The following is a 27,610-nucleotide window of genomic DNA, read 5'->3' on the forward strand; positions in this document are numbered from 1 at the left end:
GCACCTCCCCCACCCCTCCCACCCATACCAACGAGGGCCGCCCAACGCCCGCAACGCAAGTCCGCTCCGAGAATTCCACCCTGCGCAGCTCACACGCTCCACGGCCCCACGCTATGAAAGAAACCAGGCGATTGGCGGCGAAAGCCGCGTAAAAGGTGAAAGGTTCACAGGGCAGCCAATGCGATAGCGGGATACAGCAACGGCCCGGGAGCCGCCGGGTGGTCCAATGGCTCACGTGTGTGCGCGCTCCCCTCCCCCCGCCGGAGGACTGCGAGGCGCTCGGCCCTGGCGCTCCGCCGCCGCGCACGCGCTTGGGCGGGTCTCGCGCGCGCGGGCGGCGGTGGGCGGCAGCGTTGGGGCGAGGGCGGCTCCCGCCATCTTGGTGGGGAGGCCGGCCAGGGCTGGGAGTGGAGCTGCCCGAGGCCGCCTCCAGGGCACCCGTCTTCCCACTGAGACAAGGCTGGTCATGGAGGGGTGGATCTCAGGGAATGGGGTTGTCCTGTCGTGCGGGTCCAGGCAAGCCCTGGGAGAAAGGCAGTCCTTTTGGCAGCACTGAGCTCTCTCATCACTGTGTAGCGAAATCACACCTTTCCATACACACAGACGGTCGTTTCCATCAGGATTGTCCTTTCTGCCAAAGGCACAGTGCTGCTTTTCCTCAAGGGAGCTGGCGCCCGCAGCCCTTGCTGGTGCTAGGCCCAGGAGGTGGAAGAAAGGACTACTGAAGGTGGTTGGGTGTATGTGTACTCCCTAAGGAGCATCTCCTTTTGCCGTTGCTTAAGGCAGATTGTTGACTAGCCAGACCACTGATCTCCAGTTTCTTGTCAACGCTCACTTTGCTTGAGTGATATTACCAGCTACTACTAAATTTTTTTAAAAGTGCCCTGAAATTTCTTGGATTAAACAGCTGATGTAGGGTAACTCTCCCACCATCAAAACCCTTCAGCCACAGATGAAGAACAGAAGGGAAATGTGTGGTGCTGAAACATAGGAATACGGTTTCTCTCGTGCCTCCCATGCTGCTGTTTTCCAGCTTCTATTTTCATTACAAATGACATAAAAATCTGTAAGCTGTGTCCTTGGAAAACTGGGGGAAAACATAAGACAATAAGAAAGCTCTGAACAAATTATCTACCATACAGTGCCTGATGTGGAAGGTTCAGTTGTAAATGTGAATAACCGATCCCTAAAGTAGGACATAGGACTGAAATGAATCAGTTTGCAACAACTAGCACATTTGGAGCTACCTTACAGTTTATTTTAATGCCAGTCTCAGTTAATTCCCTCGTCCCACCTCCCATGGCATCGCCTGCCAATGCTGGTCTCTTTGTGACTAGTGTGAAGACCTAACTCTCCTCCCGGAGATGTAGCTAATAACCAAACCTCCAGGCTTGATTACTGCATGGCTTAGATCCGTAGCCACAGCCTGGATCAGATAGATGCTTAGGACAGGTAATGAAATGGATAATTCTTGTAAATTCAAATTTGGAGTTTGAAAGTCCCCTGGCCTAGTATAGGTCCCAATGGATCGTCAGAGAGCTGAAGGCAATAATCACATCCCACTCGCGCCTGGTCACATCCCCAAATGAATGGCAGTTTTATGGAACCAGAGAGGAATTACCCTGCTGAATACCTAGTCATCGATTACAATAGTGGTGGAGCACAAAATTTCTGCTTCACTCCCGCAGAGCTGTGTCTGGAAGTGACCATGAAAAAGCTGCATCTGGCCCAAATCACCCTGCCTGTTCTTCAATGCATTGCACTCATCTTTTGCAATGTCAGTGAATGTTTGTCAGTGTCAATATTCAGCTGTTCAGATTATCCTGTTGCTCTCCATGGAGTTAATCGCTCATCCTTTGTACCTTGATGCCTTTCTCAAGGTTTCATTACATTATGGAGTCATGAAATTGCTGACCAACAAGGGTTTGGTTGTGGGTTGGTTTTGTTGGTTTTTTTTTTCTGAGCATGGAAGATGGGCCAAAAGATGGGCATAAGTGATGAAAATCTTTACAGTCAGGGACGCCCATTTGCTTTGATGTCATTTTAACTGCTAAATGCACAATTCAGTTTTCAAGCTGAACTCTTCCTCACCGTCCTCCACTCACACACATGTCCAAAAGCTCTATTACTTTTCAGTAGCTTTCTTACTCTTTGTGCAAGAAAAAAAAATACTGTATTTTACCATCATTTACCATGGTGGTGGGGTACACACACTCAGAGGAACAGGCCTACCTATAGCACTGATGAGTGGCCAGATCTATGGACTCATACAAGTCACCACACCACACCAAAAATGTAAAGATATAGACACATGTGGGCAACGTGGTCACTCTTGTGGAAGGGAATATTTAAATAATGTAAATATACATTGCTGGCCCCATTCTGCCTCCTCCTGGCACCTCCTTTCCACGGTGGATGGATTTGGTTGTGTGCTGTATCTTGCTGATCCTGTTTACTCTGTTGCAAAACCCTGCAAGGAGTGCAGGTACAGAACCAGTTACACTTGTGTTAGGCCAGGTGACCAAGTTAGAGTCTCCTAGGATCACGTATACTTGCACAAGGACTGGAGATCATCCTTGTTGCCTAATAAAGAAGACGACGACACCGTAAATACCATGCAAAGCCACTTCTGGCCAGCCGCTCCCCTGTTAGGTCGTGCTGAAGGCAGTGTGTATGCAACAGTAGATCTGTCACTGGAGCCCCAGCCTCCTTCGTTCCATCTGCACTCTAGCAGGGATTTACCATCTTCCTTAATATAACTGTCCCTACCAACCTTAATAAAATTATTTCAGATTAAAAGTGATATATAGGCCTAGGGTATTAGCAAATTAAGTGTTTTCTTGGCTCAAACCTCTGTTGCTATTTAGAGCACATCTTCTGTAATGCCCATGTTGTTAAATTTTACAGTATTAGGTATTTTTATAGCATTGAAGGGGCATCCTTCTGGTTTTTTATGGATGGAAGAATAATTATATCCCGTGACAAAAGCTTAGGAAGAGGAGCAGCTGTTCAGTCTTATCCAGTGGGAGCTGTCAGAACATATGGGTCTATTTTTCCAATTTTAGCTGAAGTACTGAAGGAAATTGGCATTCTTGATTATTTCTAACATAAAATAGAGCAGAAAGAAACCCTCCCTAATCCTCTGCAGGCTATGATTAAATAATGAATTTTATCCAATTCAAGTAGGTTCAAAGAGAAGGCAAGCAGAATACTTAAAACACAGAAAACAGAACACATGAATGCCATGAGAATTCTGGAAGTTATTTTCATATAAAAAAAGGGTGTCTTTCTCCACAGCTACTTCCTCATTGAGCCTGCCTGCTGACAGGAGTTTTTGATTTAGAAGCACAGTTAGGATAAAATTTGTGCTAGTCTATCACCACTATCCTCTCTCTGTTGTAAGAAATGGATATTTTATGTCATATATTTGTTTAATGACAACTAAACTTCAGAGTTTAAGCCCAAATAAAAATTTGACTTTTATGTTGATTTCACAAATTTCTTACAAAGATTTTTAAAGTAAGATGAAGTCATCAGTGTGATACACAATGTTAAAAATTTCCACTTATTTCAAACTGTTTAGCCCAACTAATTAAAATCCACAACAGAATAAGTAATAATGTACCAAATTACAGCTTTCTCCATATCTTTAGTACTGGAAATACTGATGTTTTACTCTATGGGATAACTGTTGTAAGACAACAAGAAAACAGAGACATTTATCTCCCTTCCCCTTTTAAAAAAAATCGTATCAGTAAGGGATGGAGGGGTTATTTCTGTTTTTTTCCTGTTGGGTTAAGAGTGAAGAAAATTGTGTTTGGATTAGAAAATTGCAATTGAAAAAAAAAAAACACCAAACTGTCATGAGTAATTGTCTTTGTTCATGCTATAGAACTGTGTAATCACACCAGAGAAAACCAGACTTTGTGCTGTTTGGGTCTACACATAGGTACTCAAATGGACACTGAAGAGATTCCTTCCCGTGAGACAATGGTGACCTCTGTTGTTCCTTCCTGTTGATACCAGCCATGATGCTGTTTTGTCATTGCGTCACACACTGTTTCAGTGATGCACTTTGAGACAAGCTGGCAGTTAATGAGAAAATATGGGCCAGAGTGTTGTATTCAAGTTTGTGGCCAGGAAAGAATGTGTCTATTCTACACTCCACTTGAGAAAAACTAACTTGAGACTTTTCTCTCAAACAGCCCCTAGTCTGGCTACCAGGTTTTTCAGTTCATAGCTGTGAATCACTGCAGAGAAGAGCAGTGGCAAACATTTTAAACCACTTTGCTAATAATAACACCTGCAATGCATTCTGAGAAAAAGCTGCAGGTATGATTATGGAGGAGGAAGTTGGAAGAAAGAATGAACTTACTTTGAACAGATTCCATTCCTAAAACTGGAACTGAGATTTTGAAAAGGTGGTAGGTTGCACAACCTTTTTGTTCCCCCCTAAGATGCTATTTAAAAATGGTTTTTGGCATGCTTTCACACTTCAGTGACCCAGACTTCGTAACTCCAAAGAAGGATGTTTCCCCTAGTGCAAAAGAAACTTCCATATTTTTAACTGCTTTAGTGGTTTTTTTGACCTCTTTAAACTGCTGGTCTACCTTATAAAATCAGTATAAAAAATGGGATAGCAACTTACTCTTCCTGTGCAGAGACTTGGCATTGATGACTACTGCCTAAAAAAAAAATGTTGCTGATCTTGATTGTGGAAAGCCATCACTTAGCAGAAGCCTAACTGGGAATCTCTTCCCATCCATCACTGACTTGCAAGTCATGTGATTTCTGGATTTTACAAGCAGCTGCAATGACACAGTACAATAGATCTATCATAGAATAATTAACAAAAGTTCCTGATGTTGAAATATACACTTTTTACACTCCTTTTTGCCTGAGAGCTGAGAAATACCACTTTGCAATGTATAAATGTACTTAGCTGCTGTATTTATGCTGATTCTTGCTAACATGCAGAAAATACATATCAGCAAAGTGATAAATCAGTTCCCCAGGGTACAGATCAGCCATAAAAAAAGTAATGCAAAAATAATCAATTCAAAGTATTTACAGCAGATGGAGCTATACATTTTGCTTTGATCATATCTTACATGATATTTCAAGGTAAACTGTACAGTTTGACAAGGACAGAAAACTGCCAGTGCTACTGGCTAACAAAGGAATAGAGTTAGTCACTAGAAAGCGTTTCATAAATTACTGCAATTAACTTACCTAGAAATAGTCCTTGTAACATCAATAGAAATAGCAACTCAAGAAAAGATTATTGCTGTATATTGGTGTCTTAATAGAAATCACAGCTCAAGTCTAAGGCTTTGTAATATCTGCCCACCCACCAATTTGAAGGTACCCCTGCCCCTGCTGGCTTCTGTTTACCAATCAGGTAAAATAAGCACTGAAGCGAGACTGATGGTTTCAGTATACACTGCCAACCAGAATACACACATGAGGTCCACAGGTCATCCTTTAGGAGGTCTGGGCTCATACACAACCCAAGTGTGCATACTTGCATATGGTTCCTTATCTGAAATGAACCCTGTGTTTGTATTTATCGCTGCCATGATCCAGATGGATTTATTTCCTCTGCTGCATTTGCATCTTCTTTAAGCTACAAAAATTGTGTTTACACAGCAGGGATAAGGAAGATTATTTTTGCAGTTTCTATCAGAATGACTTTTGTCCCAGAACAGTGAAAAGAAATCAAGTCCAACAATTCCTGTTCTTACTGTTGGATATGAACTAAAGTTTGGATCCCATACTCTGTAAAAGCTTACTTCTATTCCACATTCTGAGCTGACCCATCTTGCACATTTGAACTTCCCCCCTGCCCCTCAGTCCACTTGCAAATTCCTAATCACAGCGCCAGTTGCAAAAAATTAACCCAATTAAATCACAACCTTTTTATTCTCTACTTAAGTATCATTCATGACACCAGTAAAAGCTACTGGTCTCAAATTGTAGCTAGAGATTTTAAAGTTATAGTAATGAAGAGGCTGTAGATGCCCCATCCCTGGAAGCATTCAAGGTCAGGTTGGACGGGGCTCTGAGCAACCTGGTCTAGTTGAAGATGTCCCTGCTTACTGCAGGGGTTTGGACTAGATTGACCTTTAACAGTCCCTTCCAATCCAAACCATTCTATGATTCTGTAAGTCAATGCTGCTCCAGGACTGGACCCAAACATCCCAAATTCTCAACAGCATTATGAATATTCAAGGACTAGGTGCAGGGCATGGTCTAATAGGCAGGTACCAGCTACTCCAGGGGGAGTGAGAAATACATTGAAAGCATGTGAGATTATTTGATTTTGTAGAAGGAACAGAGGAACATTTACAATTCCTGAAGTGTGATACGCATCAAACTTCATGTTTAATTGGTGAAGCAGCACTCCTACTCCATTCCCCATATACTGTTTTCATTCTGTGTTTATCCAGTTTGGGTGTCTTTTTCAGGAGACAGATCATGGGGCTGATTCTGAACTGTGCTGCATCTCTGTCACACTTTGTTTTCATCTTCTCATATACTGCAAAGGGAATTAAGGTGTAGGGGGAAGGACCGTAGTAAATACATACTACTGCAAGTAAATACTACTGCACCTAGTAATTTACTAATGTACAAGTCTAAACATTTACATAGAAACAGGCCAGAATTGAATTGTAAGAACAGTATGTAATTCAGCACAACTGTTTTTGTAAGCTTTTCCATAGGTTGTCTTTATAATACCAATTTCTATGCATGAATAAATCTTCACCTTTATAAAAATTTATAATTAATTTTTTGTTGACTAGAATAAAAGTTTAGATTCTTTTTCCAAAACTAAAAGTCACTTTTTGGGTAGGTGGGAAGATAACACACTTCATGAATTTGCTGTGTTTACTGAGATCTTCTCTGTTAAAAAGTGAGTATCATCTCTGGGCATGAAAATGAATAAATAAAAATAATCTATAATAACAGATATAATGATAATGAATAAATAAGAACAAAATGTTGATTTCTCCTGAAATGAGATGTTTGAAGGTATTTTCTTGGGAGGACAAGGACAAACCCACAGATAACAGATTATATACAGGAAGCCTGTCCATTTATTTCAAAATTGGAGATTTTATAAAATAAAGTAGAACTATTCACTAGTAAATACTATTCTTATTACAGTATAAGTTTCTAAAAACATTTTATTTTCTAATGTACCAACTATACAGAAGAATATATTTCTTTCTCACAAAAATTAGCTTTGAGCAACAAGTGCAAACATTCAATACATACCGATTGAAAGCATTCAGAAGAAATGTATTTGAAAGTACACAAAAATGCATCTTCTTCAATATATCTTTTGATACCACTCAAATCCTCCCAGCATTTGTTCTCATTTAAATAACCATCATTCCTCACCACTTGCCAAAGAGAAACATGTATTTTAAATATTACATTCCCTACTTACAAATGATTTCTTCAGGAGAAAAGTCCATCATTAACTCTTTAGCAAACTAGCACTTTACAGATTGCATTTTAAACTGGAGAATTTTAACAAGAAGGGTAGAACACTTTCTTCAGCTTTTTACACAGCAGAATACAATAGCATAAAGTGGTATGCCTACTGAAATATGTTTTGTTCAAGACAAAAGCAGAAGTTGAATTTTCTTATTACAATAAAAATAGACATATTTGACTTGTGTAAGTTACTTGGCATTAAAAAATGACTGCATTGTATCTCTCAAAAAATGAGCAGCATATAATTTGAAAGTTATGTGATTTAAATCAGACCAGTGATTTCTAACTAAACAATGATGATTTTCTGTTACAATCAAATAACGGCCGTGGATCAGGACCCCCCTGTACAAATTGGTCCTTGGACACAGAGAAATTCTATTCCATGAATCAAGGAGATTCCAGGAAGGCCCAGTGAAACTAATGAAACTACTTTGGGAATAAAATATTACCTGACCTGAACACAGCAGTGAAGGCCAGGATCTAGCCTTTCTTGGAATGGTAAGTTTTAGTATTTCTCACCAAGGTAAAATTAATTACTTTTATTGCCCCTTCTAACCTTTTCATGAAGAAAGAAGTGTATTAATCACCCAGGGGCCAATTTTATGTTCCAGAGACATAAACTTAAGACATTCCCCTCATGGTGAGAAAATAACACCGTTCTTGTTTTCCAATATCAACAGTAGCAGCTGCCTGGAAAGGAGTCATCAAAAGTGCAACTGAGGTGGAAGGAAGTTTACCACATCTCACTTTTAGAGGAGGAAAGAAATAATTTGATGTTCCACAATTTCAGTTAAGATAACCCTGAAATAGACATGGCATTTGAAATTAAAAGCGTTAATTTTTCACCCTGTGTGAGCTCTAGAGTTGTGTCAAGCGATGGACAGAGTAAGCACGCTATCCCATTCATAGTATGACTTTTCCACATCATTTAATGTGCATATACCTCCCATCCTCCTGCATGAATAGCTTCACGATCTTGGGGCAGCGTGGGTGGGAACAAGCCATACAGCAAGTCCTGTGTAGGTACGAACCTGGACCGTGAACAATTGTAAGTCTGGCAGCTGTAAATCAGTGTTATTAGTGGTATGCTAAAGGGAAGAAATGTTATTTACCTGACAAAAAAATGCACAATGTGGAAATACAAAAACTTAGGGGCTTTTTACCTCCATTCAGATCCACTACCTATTAGCTCAATGGAAAACAGTGGGCAACCTATTGTTAGGGTGAGAGCTTTCAGCTGTAGCGGTTTGGGAAGTTTCACAGCCACATTCCAGCTTGTAACCTCACCCTCGTCTTTCAGCCATTTGTTCCTGCTGCTGATCTCTAAATCAAAATGGAAGTGGATGTTAACTTCCTCAAAGAAAGAGAGGACTGATCCTGCAGAATTTAGGCAAACAAATGTTATGTGTACAATGGGGTTAACTGAAGTCAGTGGCATTGTTTGTGTACATTAGATTTCAGGGGATCCAGTGCTAAGGGCAATGCATAGGCTTCAGCTACTTCCTGGCCTATGTGATTAACGTTGATTTAAGTCCCCTCAGGACCAGATCCTGTAGTGTGTGCTTAGCACACAGATGTGTTGCATTGACTTCCACAGAAGTAGAGGAACTGACACATCACTGGATGCATTCAAGTTTGGCTTGGCAAGAAGGGACTTGAAGTACATAAAGCTAGCATAAGAGATAATACATTATAACTATTATCTTGTTAGAAGGCTAAATATGATACCACATACACTGGCCAAATTAACCTTCTGAAGCTCTGATTCTGTGGGGATCGGTGCAGAAAACCCTAAAAAAACCCACTGGGTATTGCATGGTATCCCTGTAAACTCAATGGAGCCCTATCTGGGTAAAGAAGTTAGTCATACTGAGCTGGAGTAAATTGAGAATCTCCAGAAGATGTAGAGGATTTAAGTATGTTTAGACACCAGATACCAACATGTAGAAATTTCAGCCTCAGAAAGTTTTAATGGAAGAAAGTAGCTTAATCACTCAGTATATCTTGCAACTTTAGCTGAAAGTTTAACATCACAAAATGACATTGCTATGCAGCTTTAAGAATTACACAATTGTATTCAATCATTTCCTATGTTTTTCAAGTCTACTGTTCATTAAAAACTCTTCCTCTGTTTGCAGTTTCCAGTTTTCAAAAGGATGACACAACTGATGCATAGCTTAATGTTCATTCTCATGAGTCATAATTAATAAATAATCATATCACATACATAGAATTTTATAGGTACTCTTAAAATGGTTTTACAGTTCTATTAAATATATAGATAAAATAATAACTGCTATATAAAAAAATCATTTTAAAACAGCTGAACTCTCAAGCTTTGCATAAAATTCTGTAGACACATTCATTACAATCTAGAAACTCAATAAAAATACATTTTAGAGCTCAATCCATCAAAAATATTCATGGCATTGAAAAGTGATTGTCATTTTTTTTACTGTAATCTGTGCTTGCCCTATCGTTGCACTGATCATTTCCTACAATTTGGCAAAGGCTATATTCAATTCAGTTTGTAAATTATGTGACTGTTTAACTCAATTCTTCAACTCTAAGACATCTACCAATAAATGTTTACCAGGGTTCTGTCTTCAATAGCGTATCTTTCCTTGCACCTTCTATAAAATCACAATGAAACATTTTGCAATTAAGTTACAGGACTACAATTATACTGAACCATCCTATTATAATTGTCTCTCCATTTTTAATGGTGCTTCTGTGAACACCAAACATCCTTTATCCAGTGATCCTCAAGCACTTCCAGACACTTACACTTCACAATACTCTGCTACCCACACATCTGCTCAACAACAATGGGTTTTAAAAATGGTCTTAATAGATTGATACCCGTGTGTATCTGAATCCTGCTGCTAAATCAAAATACCAAATGCAGTCAGTTCAAGCTTAGCATTTTTCAAAAAAACAGACAAATATTCAAGAAAAACTTCCTTATTCAGACCATCGACATATCTGTTGGAAAACAGCTGGATGAGAGACTGCCCACAAGCCTTTAAAACTTCTGCTACCTCAAGCCAGTCCTCTAGCCAGCAAGTTAAAACAGGCTTTGCCATAGTGACTGCTTCACAATCAGGCTTTTTAGACTGTAAACTCAGAATAGGACACAAAGTCTAACAGCAAGCAATGTTTCCACAATAGGGCACTTGCATGGAGGGATTGGATCTTGCGCTGTGGAAGAAGAGATGCAGGCTTACAAGTCAATTTAAGTGGGGGAAGTGCTGCTTATGCAGATGTCATTTTTTGCAGTTCCAAGTAATGGCAGAACTCCTGAAGAGCTCAGTCTCTTCATGCACAGTTGACCATACCAGTATAATCACTCTTAACTCTTTACCCTAGGGATCTTCTTACCCAGGTAATGGCTCAGTAAAGTAAACTGCTTTTGTTATAGAAAAACACAACCAAACAAACCCAAATATGGAAAGCAACTTAATACCAAGTATCATGGAGTAATTTAGTATTTTTTTCATCTATTTTGCAAGGAAGAAAGAATCTCTATCTCTTAATGGGATAGGCTGGAAAGCATACATCAGTTTAAAGATCAGGTGAGATGATCAAGACAATTGCTGGATGCTGTTTAACACTTAAACTGCTCACTTCACTGTTTCAGTCACTGTTCATCAGTGGGAGGCAAGAAAGAAAATACTGTGTAGTGAAGTTGCCAGCATCAGTGCAATTTTTTCATTCTTTATGGGTGTCAGTTGTTTAGATGAGACATCCAAAGACCTCCTCATTCTGATTAATTTCCTTAGGAGGAAGGGGAGAAGACAGAAGGGTGCTTAGTTTACTTGATTGAACTTTGATAGCTGTAAAATTCTATGAAGAAACTGTAATCCTTCTTAACTTCTTTTGTTTCAGAGAAAATGCACTAGCTCTTCAATGTTATATTTTAGCCTACCTCAAGAAAGCATCTTCAAAAATTCTAGTATAGGTTTTCTTTTGGAAGAAAGTATCACTGTCTTCATCAACAAGCACAAACAGGTTCAGGCATCACAAAATCAGATGACTCAAAATGTTGAACATTTTCATCAGCAAGATGAAACACTATTTTTTTTTTTTTTACTTATGTTGATGTACACTGAATTAACTTGGGAAGTTTGGATCTGTTCCTCACCAAGCACAAAGGACCTTATTTTTAGTTTCATGGGGTGAATCCAGCAGTATTCAATGATGACAGTACAGAACAGGAAAGATTTCAGCTTTCTGCTGACTGAAAGAGGTTCAGAATTTTATCTGCAATGTTTAACACCTCCTGCTGTGCACTGCTGCTAGTGAATTCTGACTGCAGCTTGGAAGAAAAATCCCAGGGAAACAAAAAGCTTATAAAGAAGAATGAAGTGTGATGGATGATTAAGATTACCCTAGCAGATAACATGACTGTAAACAGGTTTTAAATACCTGCAAATAAATTGCTATGTATTCTGGTGTGTCCTGATCACAGGTACTGTTAGGTCAGCTGAAAACTAAGCCAGGGCAGAGAGATACACCTTATGCTAAAACAAAATATGTAAAACTTATAGCCACATGTTGTAACTTTCACTCTATGTAAATTATGAAACCCCTTGTTTTATGAAGCACATTGCAGTCAACCTTATGAATTTTCAGGTGGAAGCAGCAACACGACGTAATCTCATAAAGCATACTATGAAACGAAAAATGTGCCAATGAAAAATAGTGACTTCACTAAAAGTCACACAGAGAAAAGTTACTGCTATTAAATTGAATTTGAAGACTTCTCTTTTGTTCTGTAATGCACAGGTACATCACCTCTGGCAAAAATTCTAAATCAAATACCCTATAGTGATCACTGGTGTGGACAAAAATTACAAGATGCAGAAATGGCTCAACTGTGTCTATGGACAAGACAAGTCTCTGCAGTTGTACTAGAAAGTCAATACCGGCCTTCAACATTTCTCTGTATTTAGTTTTACATCTGTAATTTCTTTCTCTATTGATTTGGGCACTTAAAGGATATTTCTAATCCTTTTACCATGCATAAGTTAAGTTACCTATTATTTTTTGTATCTCCATAAAGAGAAATCTTTACACCATCTGGTAAGTAAAAGCAGCAAAGAAAAGGAAGCAGAATCAGCCTCAGAAGCAGCAAGGTACTTTTTAAAAAAAAACCCAAATGGTATCTGTTCTGATAAAATTGTTAAGCTTCTTGAACGTCTTTTTCAAAGATGGCCACCATCAGTAACGTATAAAAAGTGTATTTCTTCAGGTATTCTCTACAGAAGTTTCTGAACTAAGATTTCCCATATGATCCCTCCTAAGAAGCAGCTAACATGTATGTTCTTCACACTTCTCCACACCCAATTTATTCCTGCAAATTAAACATAACAAAAGGTGCAGGATAAAAATTAATTTAAATCCTAAAAAAGCAAACTCCCCTACCCAAAAAACCCTCAATCTGATTTTGTTGCTTGACTGAATTGCCATTGGAATTGTAATCAATTCCTGGAGTCAGCATGTTCCACCCCCTGCAGCTCTGCTCTGCCTCCAGCCCTCTCAAAGAATTGCATGTGAAAAAACATTTCTAGCCTTGCCCTTGCAGGTGGGCCAGATTCATGGGCAAGTCAACACCATCCCTCTTCCACAGCTGTCAGGCCCTACGTAAGTAAATGAAGCCAAAAGAATAATTTTTGAAGACTAGAGCTCTGAATTGTTTATATTTCTACTGATAATTATCTGGTTTTATTTAGCATCTTATAAAGCAAGGCACAAATGTACAAAATTGCGTCTACTAAATCAGGTAATTTTTATATATATTTATACAATTACCATAATAGAAAATGTGCTTAGACACTGTCATAGCACAACAGTAGAGGAATTGAGGACAACCTGATAATAAACACAAATATCAGGTCCTACATTTCTGTTTGTGCTTCACCTGAAGGAACATATTCATATGCAGATACACAAAGCAATCCAGCCACCGTCCTTTGTTTTTTCACACCTCACAGAAATCAAACTTTGTTTCTAAGAAGCTGTGGAAGGAGTAAAAGGCAGTAGACCAGCACCCAGAAAAAAATGATGAAGTAGAGTAGCTCTGACTGCTCAACAATTGTAATCTCGTGAGTTTGTGCTGGAGTCTCACTTGCTTCCGAGTCCTTTTTCTTCCTGAAAACAGGAGAGAATTTGATAAGAGGCAGGAAAAAGAAGAAACGCTCATTGTTAATATTTACTGTAAAGATCAGAGGGCAGACTAAAAGACAGCAGTTTAATGAACCATTTCAATCTAGTCAGTCGGAGTCCAAGCTAAACAGGAGGTGCATAATGGGCTGTAGCAGTGCGCTCCCTTAGAAGCCAACGTACATAGCAATTAATCCTCTGAAAACTCTGGACAAATTGTCAGGTAGTTTAAATACATGCTGTTACAGTACAGTCCTTTGATGTAAGGTGATTTCCATCAGTCAAAAAGATGCCCTTTTATATTCCGAACAGTAAATGTAGTTCTGGGCAATATGTATCACACTTTCACAATTTTACTTATACACTGTATCTGACTTGATATACTTTCCCCAAATCATCTACTTTCAGAGCTTCTCATGCCAGACACCAGAACATTAAACAGAAAAAGCCCAAGACTTCCAGAAACCAACTAGCAGTTGGGGGTTTGTAGGAGAACTCCAAAATTCCAACTTTCCAAACTCTCAGCTGCAGTTCATAAGGGCAAAGCTTGATGGGCTCTGCCAGCACCACTGAGCCCTCACAAAGCCAAGGAAAAGTCATATTTTAAAAGGCATACGATAGTACACTCATTTTATAAGTTCATACTACTATATGAATCACCCTCTGGTAGACTTTTTTTTTAATCTACTTGTGGAGAAAACTGGTTTTTGGCCTGTTTTAATAAGTTGTTTCTTATAGATATGTAGACTCTAATACCAGAGGGATATATGCTCTACGTTCAGGGTCCATCACCCTAAATCTAAACTAAACACAGTATAAAAACTCATGGGTGCTCTAACAGAGGCCAGAACTCTACTAAGTATCATCTTTCCTTAGTACTGAGCACACTAAACAGTGTCCTGACAGTCTTCCAAAGCTGGAAAGAGTCATCACTGCCAGAGGGCCTTATATTTGAAGTCTTCCCACTCTTTTCTTGGTCTGAAATATTCACCACGTGTGGAAACTGCTCACAATCTTGCTTAAATAGCTGAATCTTTCAAGTCAAGAAAAAGCATTTTAGTCAAGGAGGAGATTGACAAATGAAGAAGTTTTGTATCTTACACCTATGGGAAATACAGACTGCAAGCCATTACACGACATCCAGTCAGTCTCTACCGCTACAGTTGGTTTTAATTTCCCTTTGTAACATTGTTAGAAGTACCTAGGAGTTAGGGATACCTTGCAAAAGGCTTTGTCTGAATAAGAATGACTCACCTGATGATTAATGGATTTTCACCCATATCTGTCATCTTCTGCGCATTTACACCATAGGTTTCCTTAAACAAACCAGGAATAGATTATATAAAAAAAATAAAATCCAGCATCTTGCAAAGATGGTAATTGTGCGTGTATTTTATGCAGAGTATGTCTTAACGTTTGCTCAAATAAAATGAAAGTTGCTTATAAATTTATTCCCTGCCAGCACATCCACCACTGCAGTCTGGTACACACACAGAAAAGGAAAAAAGTTGTGAAATAAGATTTTTTTGCTTTTAGTTGCTTTCATTCAGTTGAATAAAGCTCCCTTCATTCATATATATTTCTAGTAGCTCTGACAGCATTGCAAAACTAAAACATCTGTGTGAAACCTCCTTTTCATTGAACATTGGTGGCAGCATTTCTTTAAAACCCCAAGACGGCCAAGATTTTATTTCGTGCTGAAAAGAGCCATATTCCTATCATGCTCAGTGTGCCCAGATTGCTGATGCTGTCCCTTCCTTCTGACTTAAAAAATAAAAATCCAGAGCTCAGTTGTGTAGTGTGCTCTCAAGAAACCAGTATGAATTACATCTGCCATTAAGAATGCAGTTTCACATTACAGCTAAAATTCTTTTAGGGTTAGCTGCTGTTATTGAGATTATATAATACACCGCTACAATGAAGGAGAGGAAAAGAGCCCACTCTTTCATAAAAAGTGCACTTCAAGAGACACACAGCATTTTTGCAGGGCTGTGACCAGGACACCAACATACATACAGAGAATGCACAAACTAAAAGAAACTGCAGCAGCAAAGAAAGGCAGCTTTAAATAAGTGAAATGTTGCAGCTATACAGTTATGATAAAATAAGCCTCAAAGTTACAATAGATTTAATTGTAGTATAAGGTACTCCTTTCTGGGTTTGTTTGAGGTTCAGTAAGGTTCAGTTCCATATATTTAGGAGAGTTCAGTAAAGCTTTTCAGCTATGCCTAGTTTTGGCACTAAAATTATTAGTAGTCACAGGGCTTTTGTATTATCACAGAGCTTTATACAGAGAATAGACCCTTTACAGTATGTGAACTTTTGAAGTTTAAGAGAAACAGAGAAACAGTGATAGGTAAATTTCCACATACTTACCTCCTCAGAAGTATTAAGAGATCTTTTCCGGAGACAAATGTTGGAATCACTGTCAGTGGTTCTGAAATGTATGTAAAAGCAGTTTTAAATTCATAAAGCTAAGTTTTGTTTTGACTTCAAAGATAGCCACTGCAATTGCACATGCTAGTTTTAAGCTATGCAAAACCACAAACATACATTATTGCATGTATTAGAATATGGACTGGCAAGAGGTTGAGAGGGGACGCAGCTGGGATAGCTGACCCAAACTGACCAAAGGGATATTGCATACCATATGATGTTGTGCTCAGCAATAAAAACTAAGAGAAAGGATGAAGCTGGCAGAGGGACACACACACACTTGTTATTAAGGCATCTGTCTTCTAAAGCAACCACTATGCCTACAAGAGCCCCTGCTTCCCAGGAAGTGGCTGGATGTCACCTGCTGATGGGAAGTAGAGAATAAATCTTTTTTTTTCTTTTTTTTTTTTTTTTTTTTTGTGTCTCCTTTTTGTGTCTCCTTTTGCTTTGCTTTCACATGTAGCCTTTGCTTTTTTCATTAGACTGCCTTACCTCGACCCATGAGTTTTACATCTTATTTCTCCCCCCATCCTACTGAAGATGGGGAGTGAGAGAGTGGCTTTGTGGGCACCTGGTGGCCAGATGAGGTCAACCTACCACAATCTCGTTCACTTGTTCACAGACATAAAAAAAGGCCAACAAATATCTGTTGGAATGAAGCAGTGTCACACTTCCACATAGTGTCACAATGCAGATAAATTATTTAATCTACATTACAAAATTTTTTGTTGGAAAAAGTTATAACACTGCCATGTTCAAAATGCATTGGGGTTCCAGTTGGGTTTTGTGTAGCAAAGTTTGTATACCAAAGTCAAATCAAGTCCCATTGGCACTGCATCACTTGACATGTTTAAAAGAAACACACGAAGAAGCCAACGTGTCCCAAAATGCTGCTCCTAAAAGAACTCTACAAGAAACATCCAACGGACAGGGCACTCTTCAAAAGACCAGGCATTCATACCAGTTAGGTGTATTTAGGACAAAGTTAATGTGAAATACCTGGTAAATTCCTGACAATCAGCAATTTCTTCCAGTTTATCTTGTGACAGAGTGGTAGTGGCAACTTCTGAGATCTGCAAGTCTTCCGCTTTGATCATATTTTTCCCTTCTTCCTCCCTATTACTACTTTTTTCTGGTCTCTTTATGGCTGTTGATAAATCCTCTAGATGTTCTACTATGGCCTGGTGAAATTAAGAAACATTTTGCATTAGACAACAAGACTGATTCCCCACCCTTCCAAATATCTTAGTGGTGCAGCCTACTCAGATGCTAAATTGCATGTAGTACGAGACTGAAAGTCTCACTAAAGAGAATAAAAAGCAATTTATTTATTGAAAATAATTTGGGATACATTGAACTATAAAGTATCATCAGTTCAACATACATACAATTAGCTGCCAGTTCTTTTTATATAAGAAGTCATGACATGACATGGCTCTTTGAAGTAATCCACTAAGACTTTTTTTAATCTATCCCCAATTAGTCTTTGAAGCTAACAGCAAATTGACTTCATTACTCTAGTAAGTGTCAGGACCAAAACACGTCCAAGCAACCTGTCTAAGCAACGTGTAGAGTAACATTAAATGGACACTCATTCCTGAAAAACACTGTCTAAAATTACTGCGCTGGAAAATGTGTAAGACAATTTAAAATCAGTGTCTGCAAGAAGAGATGCTGTAGCAAATACAGCATCTTTAGCATGGCCAGCAGGGACAGGGAGGTGATCTTGCCCCTGTACTTGGCACTGGTGAGGCTGCACCTCAATTACTGGGTTCAGTTTTGGGCCCCTCACTACAAAAAGGGCATTGAATTACTCGAGCGTGTCCAGAGAAGGGCAACGAAGCTGGCGCAGGGTCTGGAGCACATGTCGTACAAGGAGCGGCTGAGGGAACTGGGGCTGATTAGTCTGGAGAAGAGGAGGCTGAGGGGAGACCTCATCGCCCTCTACAACTACCTGAAAGGAGGTTGCAGAGAGCTGGGGATGAGTCTCTTTAACCAAGGAATAAGCAATAGGACAAGAGGTAATGGCCTCAAGTTGCACCAGAGAAGGTTTAGACTGGATATTAGGAAGCATTTCTTTACAGAATGGGTTGTTAGGCGTTGGAATGGGCTGCCCAGGGAGGTGGTGGAGTCCCCATCCCTGGAGGTGTTTAAGAGTCGGGTTGACATAGCGCTGAGGGATATGGTGTAGTTGGGAACTGTCAGTGTTAGGTTAATGGTTGGACTGGATGATCTTCAAGGTCTTTTCCAACCTTGAAGGTTCTGTGATTCTGTGAAATTGCCTAAGTCCAATACACAGAATAACTACCAAAAATCCCCCCTGTCTTTCTCCTCCTTCAGTGTAGACAAGCCTCCATTTTACCCACATAACTTATCCTACTCAAATTGGTTTAACGTTTTGTAGGCAAATTTCTTTGGATTCAGACAAAAATTATCTTTGCCTGTATCCTTTCTATATCAGCAATACTACCTTCTGTTCATCTCATTACAAATTATTAAAAACACCCTCTGTGATAATCTTTTATGCCTAGGGATTATACAGGAGCCTCAAACTACTTTAAAACATAATTAAAATTCACATTTTTGCAGTATTATTAGTATTAGGGCTCATTTTCTCTTTTAATGTCAGATCTTCTCACAATCTGCAATTCAATTCATTCCAGTAGAGGGCTGTGGCAACCAGTGTTACAGGACAGGAAACCAAATACATTTTACATATTTCTCTAAAACTTTGCAAAATGAAAGCAAATTAAAACCACTGAGGTCAGATGCTAATCCCCCATATATACACAAAGAAATGCTGGTGGTAAAAAAATAAAATACCTCAGGATGTTGTGGAATAGTGGAATCTTGACAGTTGGTGGCCTTCTTGCCACCTTTTTCAATTTCTAACTCTTCTCCTACTAGTAATGGTACTTCTTTTTCATCGGAAGAATTCATGTGACTGTTAAGATCTGCCACTTCCTCCTTGCCATTCTCAGTATCTATTTCTGACGGAGGGACACCTAGCTTATTCCCTAAGTCTGGCTCCGGAGCATCTTCCTTGTAGGTCTGTTCTGGTAACCCCTTCTCTTGTAAAACATCTGTTACTGTTTCAGAAGAAGCACTGTCATTTCCAGTATCATAACCTTCAATACAAGGCTCAAGGTAAGCATTCAAAACTGCTGATATGGGAACATTATAATGTGGATAATAAAAGAGATCGTGGGGTATTACAGATACTTTCGAAGAACTGGGTAGCACTTCAGCTGAAGACTCAACTTCATCACAGCTGTCCAGGTCCTCTGGATTTTTAGGTTCATCTGAGAGAGAGTCATCTGATATTTCATGCTGTGTAGATGGTTCTTGGCCTTTGGGATTAGAACCATTCAGTGAACAGTGGTTAGTCTCTATTGTCTCAAAGACAGGTGATTGCTTTGTATGTTCATTTTGTGGAAGTTTCAGTATTTCCTCATTTAGAAGATCAAGAACATACTTATGTGTATCTTCTTGTTTTGAGGTAACCTCTGGTAAAAGAATTGAAGTCTGGGGTTTGCTCTCTTCTACTTTATTTATAGATTCATCTGTAAGTATACCTGAAGTCCAGGATAATGGACTCAAAGAAGAAGTATTGGCTGAAAGGCTCTTAGTTTCATTGTCATATTCAGTAGAGGTTTCTTTAGTTAATTCTTCAGAGTAGTCTTCAAAAGAGTCAGCAGAATTCTTCTGATCTGTCAGAACAGCTGGAGAAAGGTCATCATCCTGTTTCAGTGGATCATCGGATATGCCCCCTTCACCTGGCATGAATTTATCACTTAGAACCTCCCAAGAGGAATTGGATTCAAAACTGACAGATCCTGTAATTTTCAGTGAGGTAGGCCTCACTAAGTCATTCTCTTCAGACATTTCCTGTGAATCACCTAACACTTGACTCAATTTCCCATTACATTTTTCAGGAACAGCTTCTGATAGGATTCTCTCAGGGGCGTCATGAATGTGAACCTTTGGAGGAGCAGGATGACTCCTTTCGTGATTAACAGTATACATGTTCTCTTCACTTTCACTTAAAATCAAGATTTTGCCTTCCTTTTCTGAAGGTGTGTCTTTGATGTGGACATATGTGGACTCAATTGGAAGCTCCTTGTCAGGATCTGTAAAGTCTTCCTGTAAGTGATGATACACCATTAAAAGACAATTCATATCTCAGGTACCATTTTACTTTTCCCAAACACTAGGGAAAGAATAACTACCTAGCCCATCACCTTGTGAATGGCCAATTAATGACTCACTTATTTTGAAAGTAGGGAAACCAATTTGGCAAGTCAAGTGACTTGAACAAATCTCAACATCAAGAAGCCACTTGTACAGGCAGATTAGAATGCAGACAAGCCTACTCCTCAGTTATTAATGTATTCATCTCTCCCTGCTGCACCTCTGGAGACAACTGACTTGGCTTTTTGACACAATCCCAAACCCTGGGAATAAAATAAATCTAGCAAGTCCACTAAATCCACCGTGAAATATATTAATATACTAGATTATTCCATTCCAACAGACTGTATTAAAAAAAAAAAGAAGGCTTTTTCTTTGTCTATTTAAATGCCCACAAGTATTAATGCCAACAATCCTTATTGCTCATCAAATCTAATAAAAATTAGATTATTATAATAATTTTAATTCCAGTGAATTTAGTAATGCACACCAATTTTATAAGCTACAAAGTACACACCAACTGGAACCTTCAGTCAAGAAATGAGAGGTGTAGGAACCATCATTTATGTGCATGTACTCTAGCACAAAAACTTAATGCAGATACTTGAGGGACACTGAGTCCCTTGGGGACCCTTTCAAACCAGAAGGACTATTATTGAACTAGGTTTGTCTAGAAGTACAAAGCAGCCTCCAGAACAGTTTTCAACTTATGCAGAACCTCTCCTCTGGTTCCTGGGTCTTCACATTTTCCCTCGAGTTTTCTGTCTCCTGTTCTTTAGTTCCTCTGTAAGTTTATCTGTTTCTCAAAAAGACCTTCGTCAATCCCTGACACTGTCAGTCCCTGCTTGCTCCTCAATTCTTTATATTTTATAAAGTCTGCAAAAAAGTCCTGGTCCTTTAAGCGGCAGTTTACTTCATGTTTACAGTGAGTGCTTTTGAATGCTGCATTGCCAAGATTCAGCCTCTGGTATCTTATGTCTGATACCTGCTAAATTCAGATTGACTGTAGCTCTCAAACTTGAGAAGATAGAATTCAAAATGAAATTCAAAGTCCAATGAATCATCATAGGTGAAGGGATAAATTTCAGCCTTATTTAAGACTAGTATATCAAAGTAGTAGAGCCCTATGTAACCAGTTCTAACCTCTGAAAGTTGTAATTGGATGTGAATGTTTAAAAGCCCAAAAAAGCATTTTAGCAATTGCCAATGAAAGCCCATTTGACTGGATTTAACAAAAATGTGAAAAATTATTTGTGGCTTATTTTAAATAGCTTAGGAAGAAACCTAAAAGATAAATACAGCAACATTTGACTTTATTAAGCAAATTAAAAAAATGATGTGATGTAGGAGTAAACACATACCCCTTCCAGCTCTGGGAAGTGTTCCAGAAATTGCGCCACATATGTCACAATTGACTGTTCATCAGGTGATTCCACCATGATATCTATGGAGACAGACACAAGGGGCTTGAGCACACATGGCTTTAAAACACTCTTGCAGAGGAACAGTTCATCAGACATTTATCCTGCCTTTATGATGAGAGAAATAACAGCTACAAACACTTCTCTCTTTCTGTCAGATAAGAGAAATGCTTTCACTGTTGATGGTACTCGAAAGATTTCTCAACATTATTCACACTAATTTTTTCCTATTTCCAAACAAATTCCAAACCCTGATCGGGGTCCCTTTACATCCACCTTCATACTGTCATTTATGCTGTTGTCACTAGACAGTGATCTTGTTGAGTGACAGCACAGAAGTTTATTTTTAGCATGATGGCCCAGTCTTCTAAGAGGTGACCCATGAAAGCAAAAATAACCATTCTGTGCTTTCAATCATAAAATCAAGGCCTAACGCCTCTCTAGTAGAGTTCAGTAAAAAACACCACAAGAATCTCCATTTATATACATATATTTATATACACACATATATTTATATGTTCACACGTATAAGTATATATATGTGTATAAATGCAATGTAAAGGAAAAACTGTGAGATGCAAATACATTTGAATAGGTATCTACCCATGTTCTGGTATGGCAGACCTGCACATTTCATCCAGGAGTGACATTTAGTCTCTGCAGGCTTTAGGCATTATGAAATGGTGCTAATGCACTGAGACACCTCTCAGCACAACAGGATAGTGATTAATGCCCACTAGTAATGCAGATGTCACACAGCATCTAAACATTAGCCAGGACCAGTGTACATAGCTATAACTATGGTAAGATCTCTGCCCCCAAGGAGCTCACAAATATGACTGGAAGCATACAACTACAAGCCAGTGACCAATTCATTTTTATTTTTCTTAGCAATCAGCCCAACACACTGATCACATCAACAGTCTAATCACTGAGAGGTTTTTGGTAGGTGTTACAATGCAATACTCATGAATTCATTATAGTTTGAACGTTACCCAACAAAGTTGATGTAGGCGTTTTACCTTCTGGTTCTAGGAGCCGAGGAACACCCAGCTTATTTTGTGCTATGCTGAAAGCATCCTCCAGGTTCTCTCGAGACGATTTCTCCAGTGCTTGCTTCATGTCTACTAAAGTAGAGTCTATTGCTTTTATGATAGCTAAGAAAGCAAGGCCACTCCTCCAACTGCTGGCAAAGTCCTGAACTGCAACACCATACCTGAACAGAATTACATACAGTTTACATGGGTGGTTGTGTTACAAAAATCCAAAGTAAAGGCATCATCATTTTCAAAGACACCTGAAAGTTAAAAGTAAGGTTGCCAACTTGGTAAAGACATCACCTTTTTCAAAGACTCCTGAAAGTTAAAAGTAAGGTTGCTGAGTTGCACTAGACACATTTGAGATCTTTTTGGATTTTGAAATGCAAAAAATACATCCATAAAACACAAAGATTCACAAACTGGATCAGTGTGGCTAACAGCTGACATCAACCTGCTTGTAGGAAGTAGTTAGCAAAAACAAAGCCCTCAAGAACTCAGAAACCACATTTAACATTCACAAAACCAAATGTCTCTGTGATTCCTGTTTCTGTGCTCTCCAGCATTTTAATGCCATAGCTTGGGAAGACTGCCAACACTTAAATACTTAAAAACATAAGCATAAATGATTCACATTCCTGTGTACTTGGCCTTCTATAGCAGAGAATTGTGCTTTGCCAAATGCAAATGGTGTCAGTATATGTATAAATGACAAGTGTATTAGATGCCCAAAGTTTTGGAGGAAAAAACAACCATCAAACTTGCAATAGAATAGAAAATTCTGCACAGCTCATTGGATAACATGATTATAATGACACTATTATGTTTTTAATAGTGCAGTTGCAAGGACAATTTTCTCCTACTAGATGTTTTCAATTTGTACTCTTTGACTGGACCAAAAAGTCTATGGCCTTTACTTCTCACTCTCCTTGTACCACCTCTCTGTTAGTGACAATATCAGCATTATTTTGGGACTAAAACTCTGCTTTCTCTACAGTCTGCACTAGCAGCAGTGCTCTCAATGGGACAAGTTTATCTGCACAACAAGCACCCTTAGCTTCACTGGAGATAACCAAGGGATGATGTGGCCCACAGGACCAAGTATTTAAGATACAAATTTGTATCTTCAACACTAGACACAGAACATTTGTGTTCAGAGGCAGATTTGGACATATAAATCTATCAATAGGCAAAAATGCCAAATATTCCGCTATCCAGCTTGTATAAGTAAGTTTGACCCATGCCTTCTTTAAAACTCTCTAGCAGTCATCACTTCAGATAATAATATAAGTAAAATACACTCCAAGCATTTACATGTGCACTAGACATCTTACACTGAAGATTTTTAACCTAACAGTAGCCCTGCCAGGTTAAAGCACTACTAGACAAAATGCTTTGGTGAAAGAACTGCTTTTTTATTAAAGAGGAGAGAGATGTGCTGAGCAATGGAAATGGACTCCAAATGTTACCTGCATGAGAAGCAACTTAAGATTCACTCCCTTCCTGAGGAAAGAGGGACTCTAACGGGGGCTCTGTCCTTCAAGGCACTCTGCAGCACACAGAGAAACTCCCCCAGGGCTGCTGCTTAATTTAAAAGCCTGTTGCTAAAGTCCTTCAATATATTTATTTTTTCAGTTCACCCCTTATTTATGCCTACCCTTTAAGTAGCAAAAGATATCAAATAAACTACATGGAAGCCAGGGGGTAGGGCGAGGAGGGAACAATCCTGTTTTAAACAGTGCCAAGCAGATTAGTGCAAGTTAACATTTAACACTCAAATCATGAAGCCAGCAATGCACATGGCTTCAAGGTCAGATGGCCACTGTTGAGACACGGCTGTAGTGATATACCCCCCTGCAGAGACTCTGCGCCTGCAAACTTCAAAAGCAGAAGCCATAGCACATGGTAACACACACACAGGGCAGGAGAAAGAAAAGAGCAGGTGGGAAAACACAGTTTTATACAAGGGTTTGTCAGCTTACTTTCTGGTTTTCCTCTGAACCCAGATTAGAAGGGCTCTGATGGCTTTCCGCTGATCCTTCACTGTAATGGATATGTTTCTTTCCACACTGGGAGTGCTGGGGTGGGATGTGTCTGACTCTGGACCACTGGGCCCAGAGGACAGGCTGGAGGAGGAGGAGTTCCTGTTGAGGTTGCCTGTCAGCTCCTTAATCTGCAATAAAAGGCAAAACACACAGTGCTCTGGTTTAACACCGGCTGCATGGAGAACTCAGTGCTTGTTTTCACGCAAACTTTAAATGTAACAGTGCCAGAACTGAATTTTAAGAGGTAATTATAGACCTATCCATTATAACTCTCAATTTGTATTGCATAGGCGTGACAGCCAGCAGCAGCCCAGCTGGCAGCCCCAGGAAACAGAAAGGGCAAGGTATCAGTTCAGGCTGAACTGAGCAAATTCATATTAAACAACAGGCAAAGAAACATGTCCTTGAAAGAAAAGTTAGTATAACTGAAATTGTTCTTCTCATAGGACTTGCTTGAGTGAAATATTGTTAGTCAAGAAATGGTGACCTGCAGCAGCTCTCCTGTCCTTGGTCAGCATTGGTATTTGAGTCCAAATTATCCACTCTGCTGCTTTCAGGTCCCCCATGCCCTCTGCTGCTGGGGCAACAGATTCCAGCGCACCATCTCTGCCTGCTAGTCCATCTGGCCAAACTGGTGCTGTGCAGCTTGAGAAGCTCAGCCAAGGAGAGGAACCCCACGGCAACTTCGAGATTATTTTTTAAACCTTTAGCCGTTTTTTAAATGAACCCAAGAGGATGAAAGAGCCTTATAGTCTTATGATAGTTGCAGGACCCTCCCTCCATCTCTCTTTGTTCATTAGAGTTTTGTATTGTCTAGGAGGTCATTTTCAAAATAAGCGTAGATTAGGGAGCAGTTTTAATCTAAGGCTGAGGCTAAATCAATTTTCAGGTTCAAATCAGTTTTATCAGTTCCAGGCCCTTCAAGACCTTTCATCTGGCCATCTACATCAGTTGCAAATTTTTGCCATGTTGAGTAAGTCTCTGGAGGTGACTGATTCTACATGTAGTTTCCCACCACATTGGACCAAATCCAGAAAAGGTTATTAAAAATAAGCTGTGACCTGGAAACTAACCCAAGACATTGGTTCAGATCCAGGGAATCTGGAGCAGAACTATAAGAAGGCACAGGAGAGAAGGGAAAGTAGTAATCTGAAGCTCTAATTCTGGTCCAAGTCAAATGAGGGTTTAAACTGTCTCCTATTTACACCAAAATATGTCCAGTGAAGTAAAATGAAAGCAGCTGCAGGTATAAAATTAGTGTATATTAAGATGGAAAAGCTCAGGTTTAGCATGCTTAATTATGTTTTTTAGGATTAAAAATCAATTAAAAAATCAGTATTCAGCTGGAATACATTGACACCATCAAGATTGTTCACTTATGATTAAAGTATTCAAGTTTTATTACCTGAAAAAACAAGATTATATTCCATATTAGTCCAAGTACCAGAGAGGAATTTCCATCTGCTATTTCTGCTGCATCAATGCTAACAAGCTTTACCTGTAGAAGAGATCATAAATTCAGAGCCAAATTCAAAGAAACAAGGTGAATGCAAAAAATGCACTGAGACTATTGCATATGTCCAGAACACTTCTGCCACTGACTGGCCAGTCAAAAAGCAAGACTGAATTCTGACTGGCCAGTCAAAAAGCAAGACTGAAATCTTGTGTTAGTGACAATTTGCCCTGACCACAACCACCCTGCTCATGGAACTCTTATTTCAAGCCCCCAGCATAGTCTGCAGAACAGAAATGAGCCCATTTCTGCATCCTCAGGACCACAAATGCATTTCCTCCATACAAAAATGGAACAAGATGATGCCCCCACTAGTGGATCCTATTCTTAAAAGGCAGAGTCACTTCTTGTACAAAAATTAAAATCCTAGTAAGATCAGCTTTCTTCTGTTTTGCTATGCATCTCCTTTCTCCTTGCTAATCTCACCTTACACAGCTTGTGACAGAGTTCTGATTAAATCAGTTAGCAAAGGATAGGGTTGCCTAATCCAAGCAAACTCTAGACTTTCCCACACTGAGGTTTCTTCCACCTGATAACACCAGGATGTTATTATCTTAGACAATACAGACTTGGTTTTGGCAAAGGTCATGGAGAAGGGAGGAAGCAAGGAAGCTGTCAGTACTGCGCATGGCACGCAGACCAAGTTAAAGCCCAGCATACATTTATCACTTAGAAATCCTGTACATGATGAATCACTTAACAGTGCTTTACCCTGCTGCCCCAGTTCCACAGAAGCGTATTCTTATGGGTTCCACCCACTGTGGTTTAATATCTAACCCTGAAGCTCTTGGCAGCCAAGGCATTTTGCCAACACTTTCATCACCACCCTTCACTAACCGGTTTGGTAAAAGTGAAAAAAGGAAAGCAAAATAACTTTTTATCTAGTGGTTCGCACAACAGTTTTCAATCTTAGCAAGAAGACACCTCTAGCTGTCATATTTCAAAGCTCAGATTTCTTGCTAGCTCCAAGGTATTTGGCATGGGAAAACCTTTAAGACCTAGTACACTTCCATAGCAGCTTCTCCAAAATGGGGAACAAGTGGCATTTATCATTAGACTGCTGTCAGTGTCAGCTCTGTCCTCTTACTGCTGCTTATGTTTGTCACCCAGCCTAGTAAAGATACCCAGCTAGAATATACTGGCTGCTTACTCTTAAGGAAACAAGAAATCCATAGAAAAGTAGGTGTCTTAGCACTATTAATTAAAAGGCTGCCTGTGTCCAAGGATCCTCCTGACTGGCCTTGCTCACTGAGGTTTCTAGGTTGTCCCCTAGTGAGGTCCTAGCAACGAGATATGCCT

The 27,610-nt window shown here is 39.4% G+C and overlaps 2 protein-coding genes across 3 annotated transcripts in view; both read right to left on the reverse strand.

Annotated features, from left to right (window-relative positions):
* DICER1 (dicer 1, ribonuclease III) overlaps positions 1–144 on the reverse strand; it is a 66,601-nt gene extending 66,457 nt beyond the window's left edge. Inside the window, exon 1 of the mRNA XM_074825025.1 lies at positions 29–144. The gene's annotated coding sequence lies outside the window, so the exon portion shown is untranslated. The remainder of the gene's footprint in view (positions 1–28) is intronic.
* A 6,923-nt stretch (positions 145–7,067) lies between these two features.
* The window catches only part of CLMN (calmin), a 77,777-nt gene continuing 57,234 nt past the window's right edge, over positions 7,068–27,610 (reverse strand). For both annotated transcript variants that reach the window (XM_074825035.1, XM_074825036.1), the window contains exons 5-13: positions 26,204–26,296; positions 24,736–24,926; positions 22,739–22,932; positions 21,657–21,739; positions 18,928–20,247; positions 17,104–17,285; positions 16,045–16,105; positions 14,923–14,984; positions 7,068–13,656 (exon numbers count right to left, since the gene is read on the reverse strand). In XM_074825035.1, coding sequence (XP_074681136.1) covers positions 13,503–13,656; positions 14,923–14,984; positions 16,045–16,105; positions 17,104–17,285; positions 18,928–20,247; positions 21,657–21,739; positions 22,739–22,932; positions 24,736–24,926; positions 26,204–26,296 — 2,340 coding nt within the window. In that variant the 3' untranslated portion in view covers positions 7,068–13,502. The remainder of the gene's footprint in view (positions 13,657–14,922; positions 14,985–16,044; positions 16,106–17,103; positions 17,286–18,927; positions 20,248–21,656; positions 21,740–22,738; positions 22,933–24,735; positions 24,927–26,203; positions 26,297–27,610) is intronic.

This window comes from Strix aluco, chromosome 4 (genome assembly GCF_031877795.1).
Source record: "Strix aluco isolate bStrAlu1 chromosome 4, bStrAlu1.hap1, whole genome shotgun sequence".
NCBI classification, from domain to species: domain Eukaryota; kingdom Metazoa; phylum Chordata; class Aves; order Strigiformes; family Strigidae; genus Strix; species Strix aluco.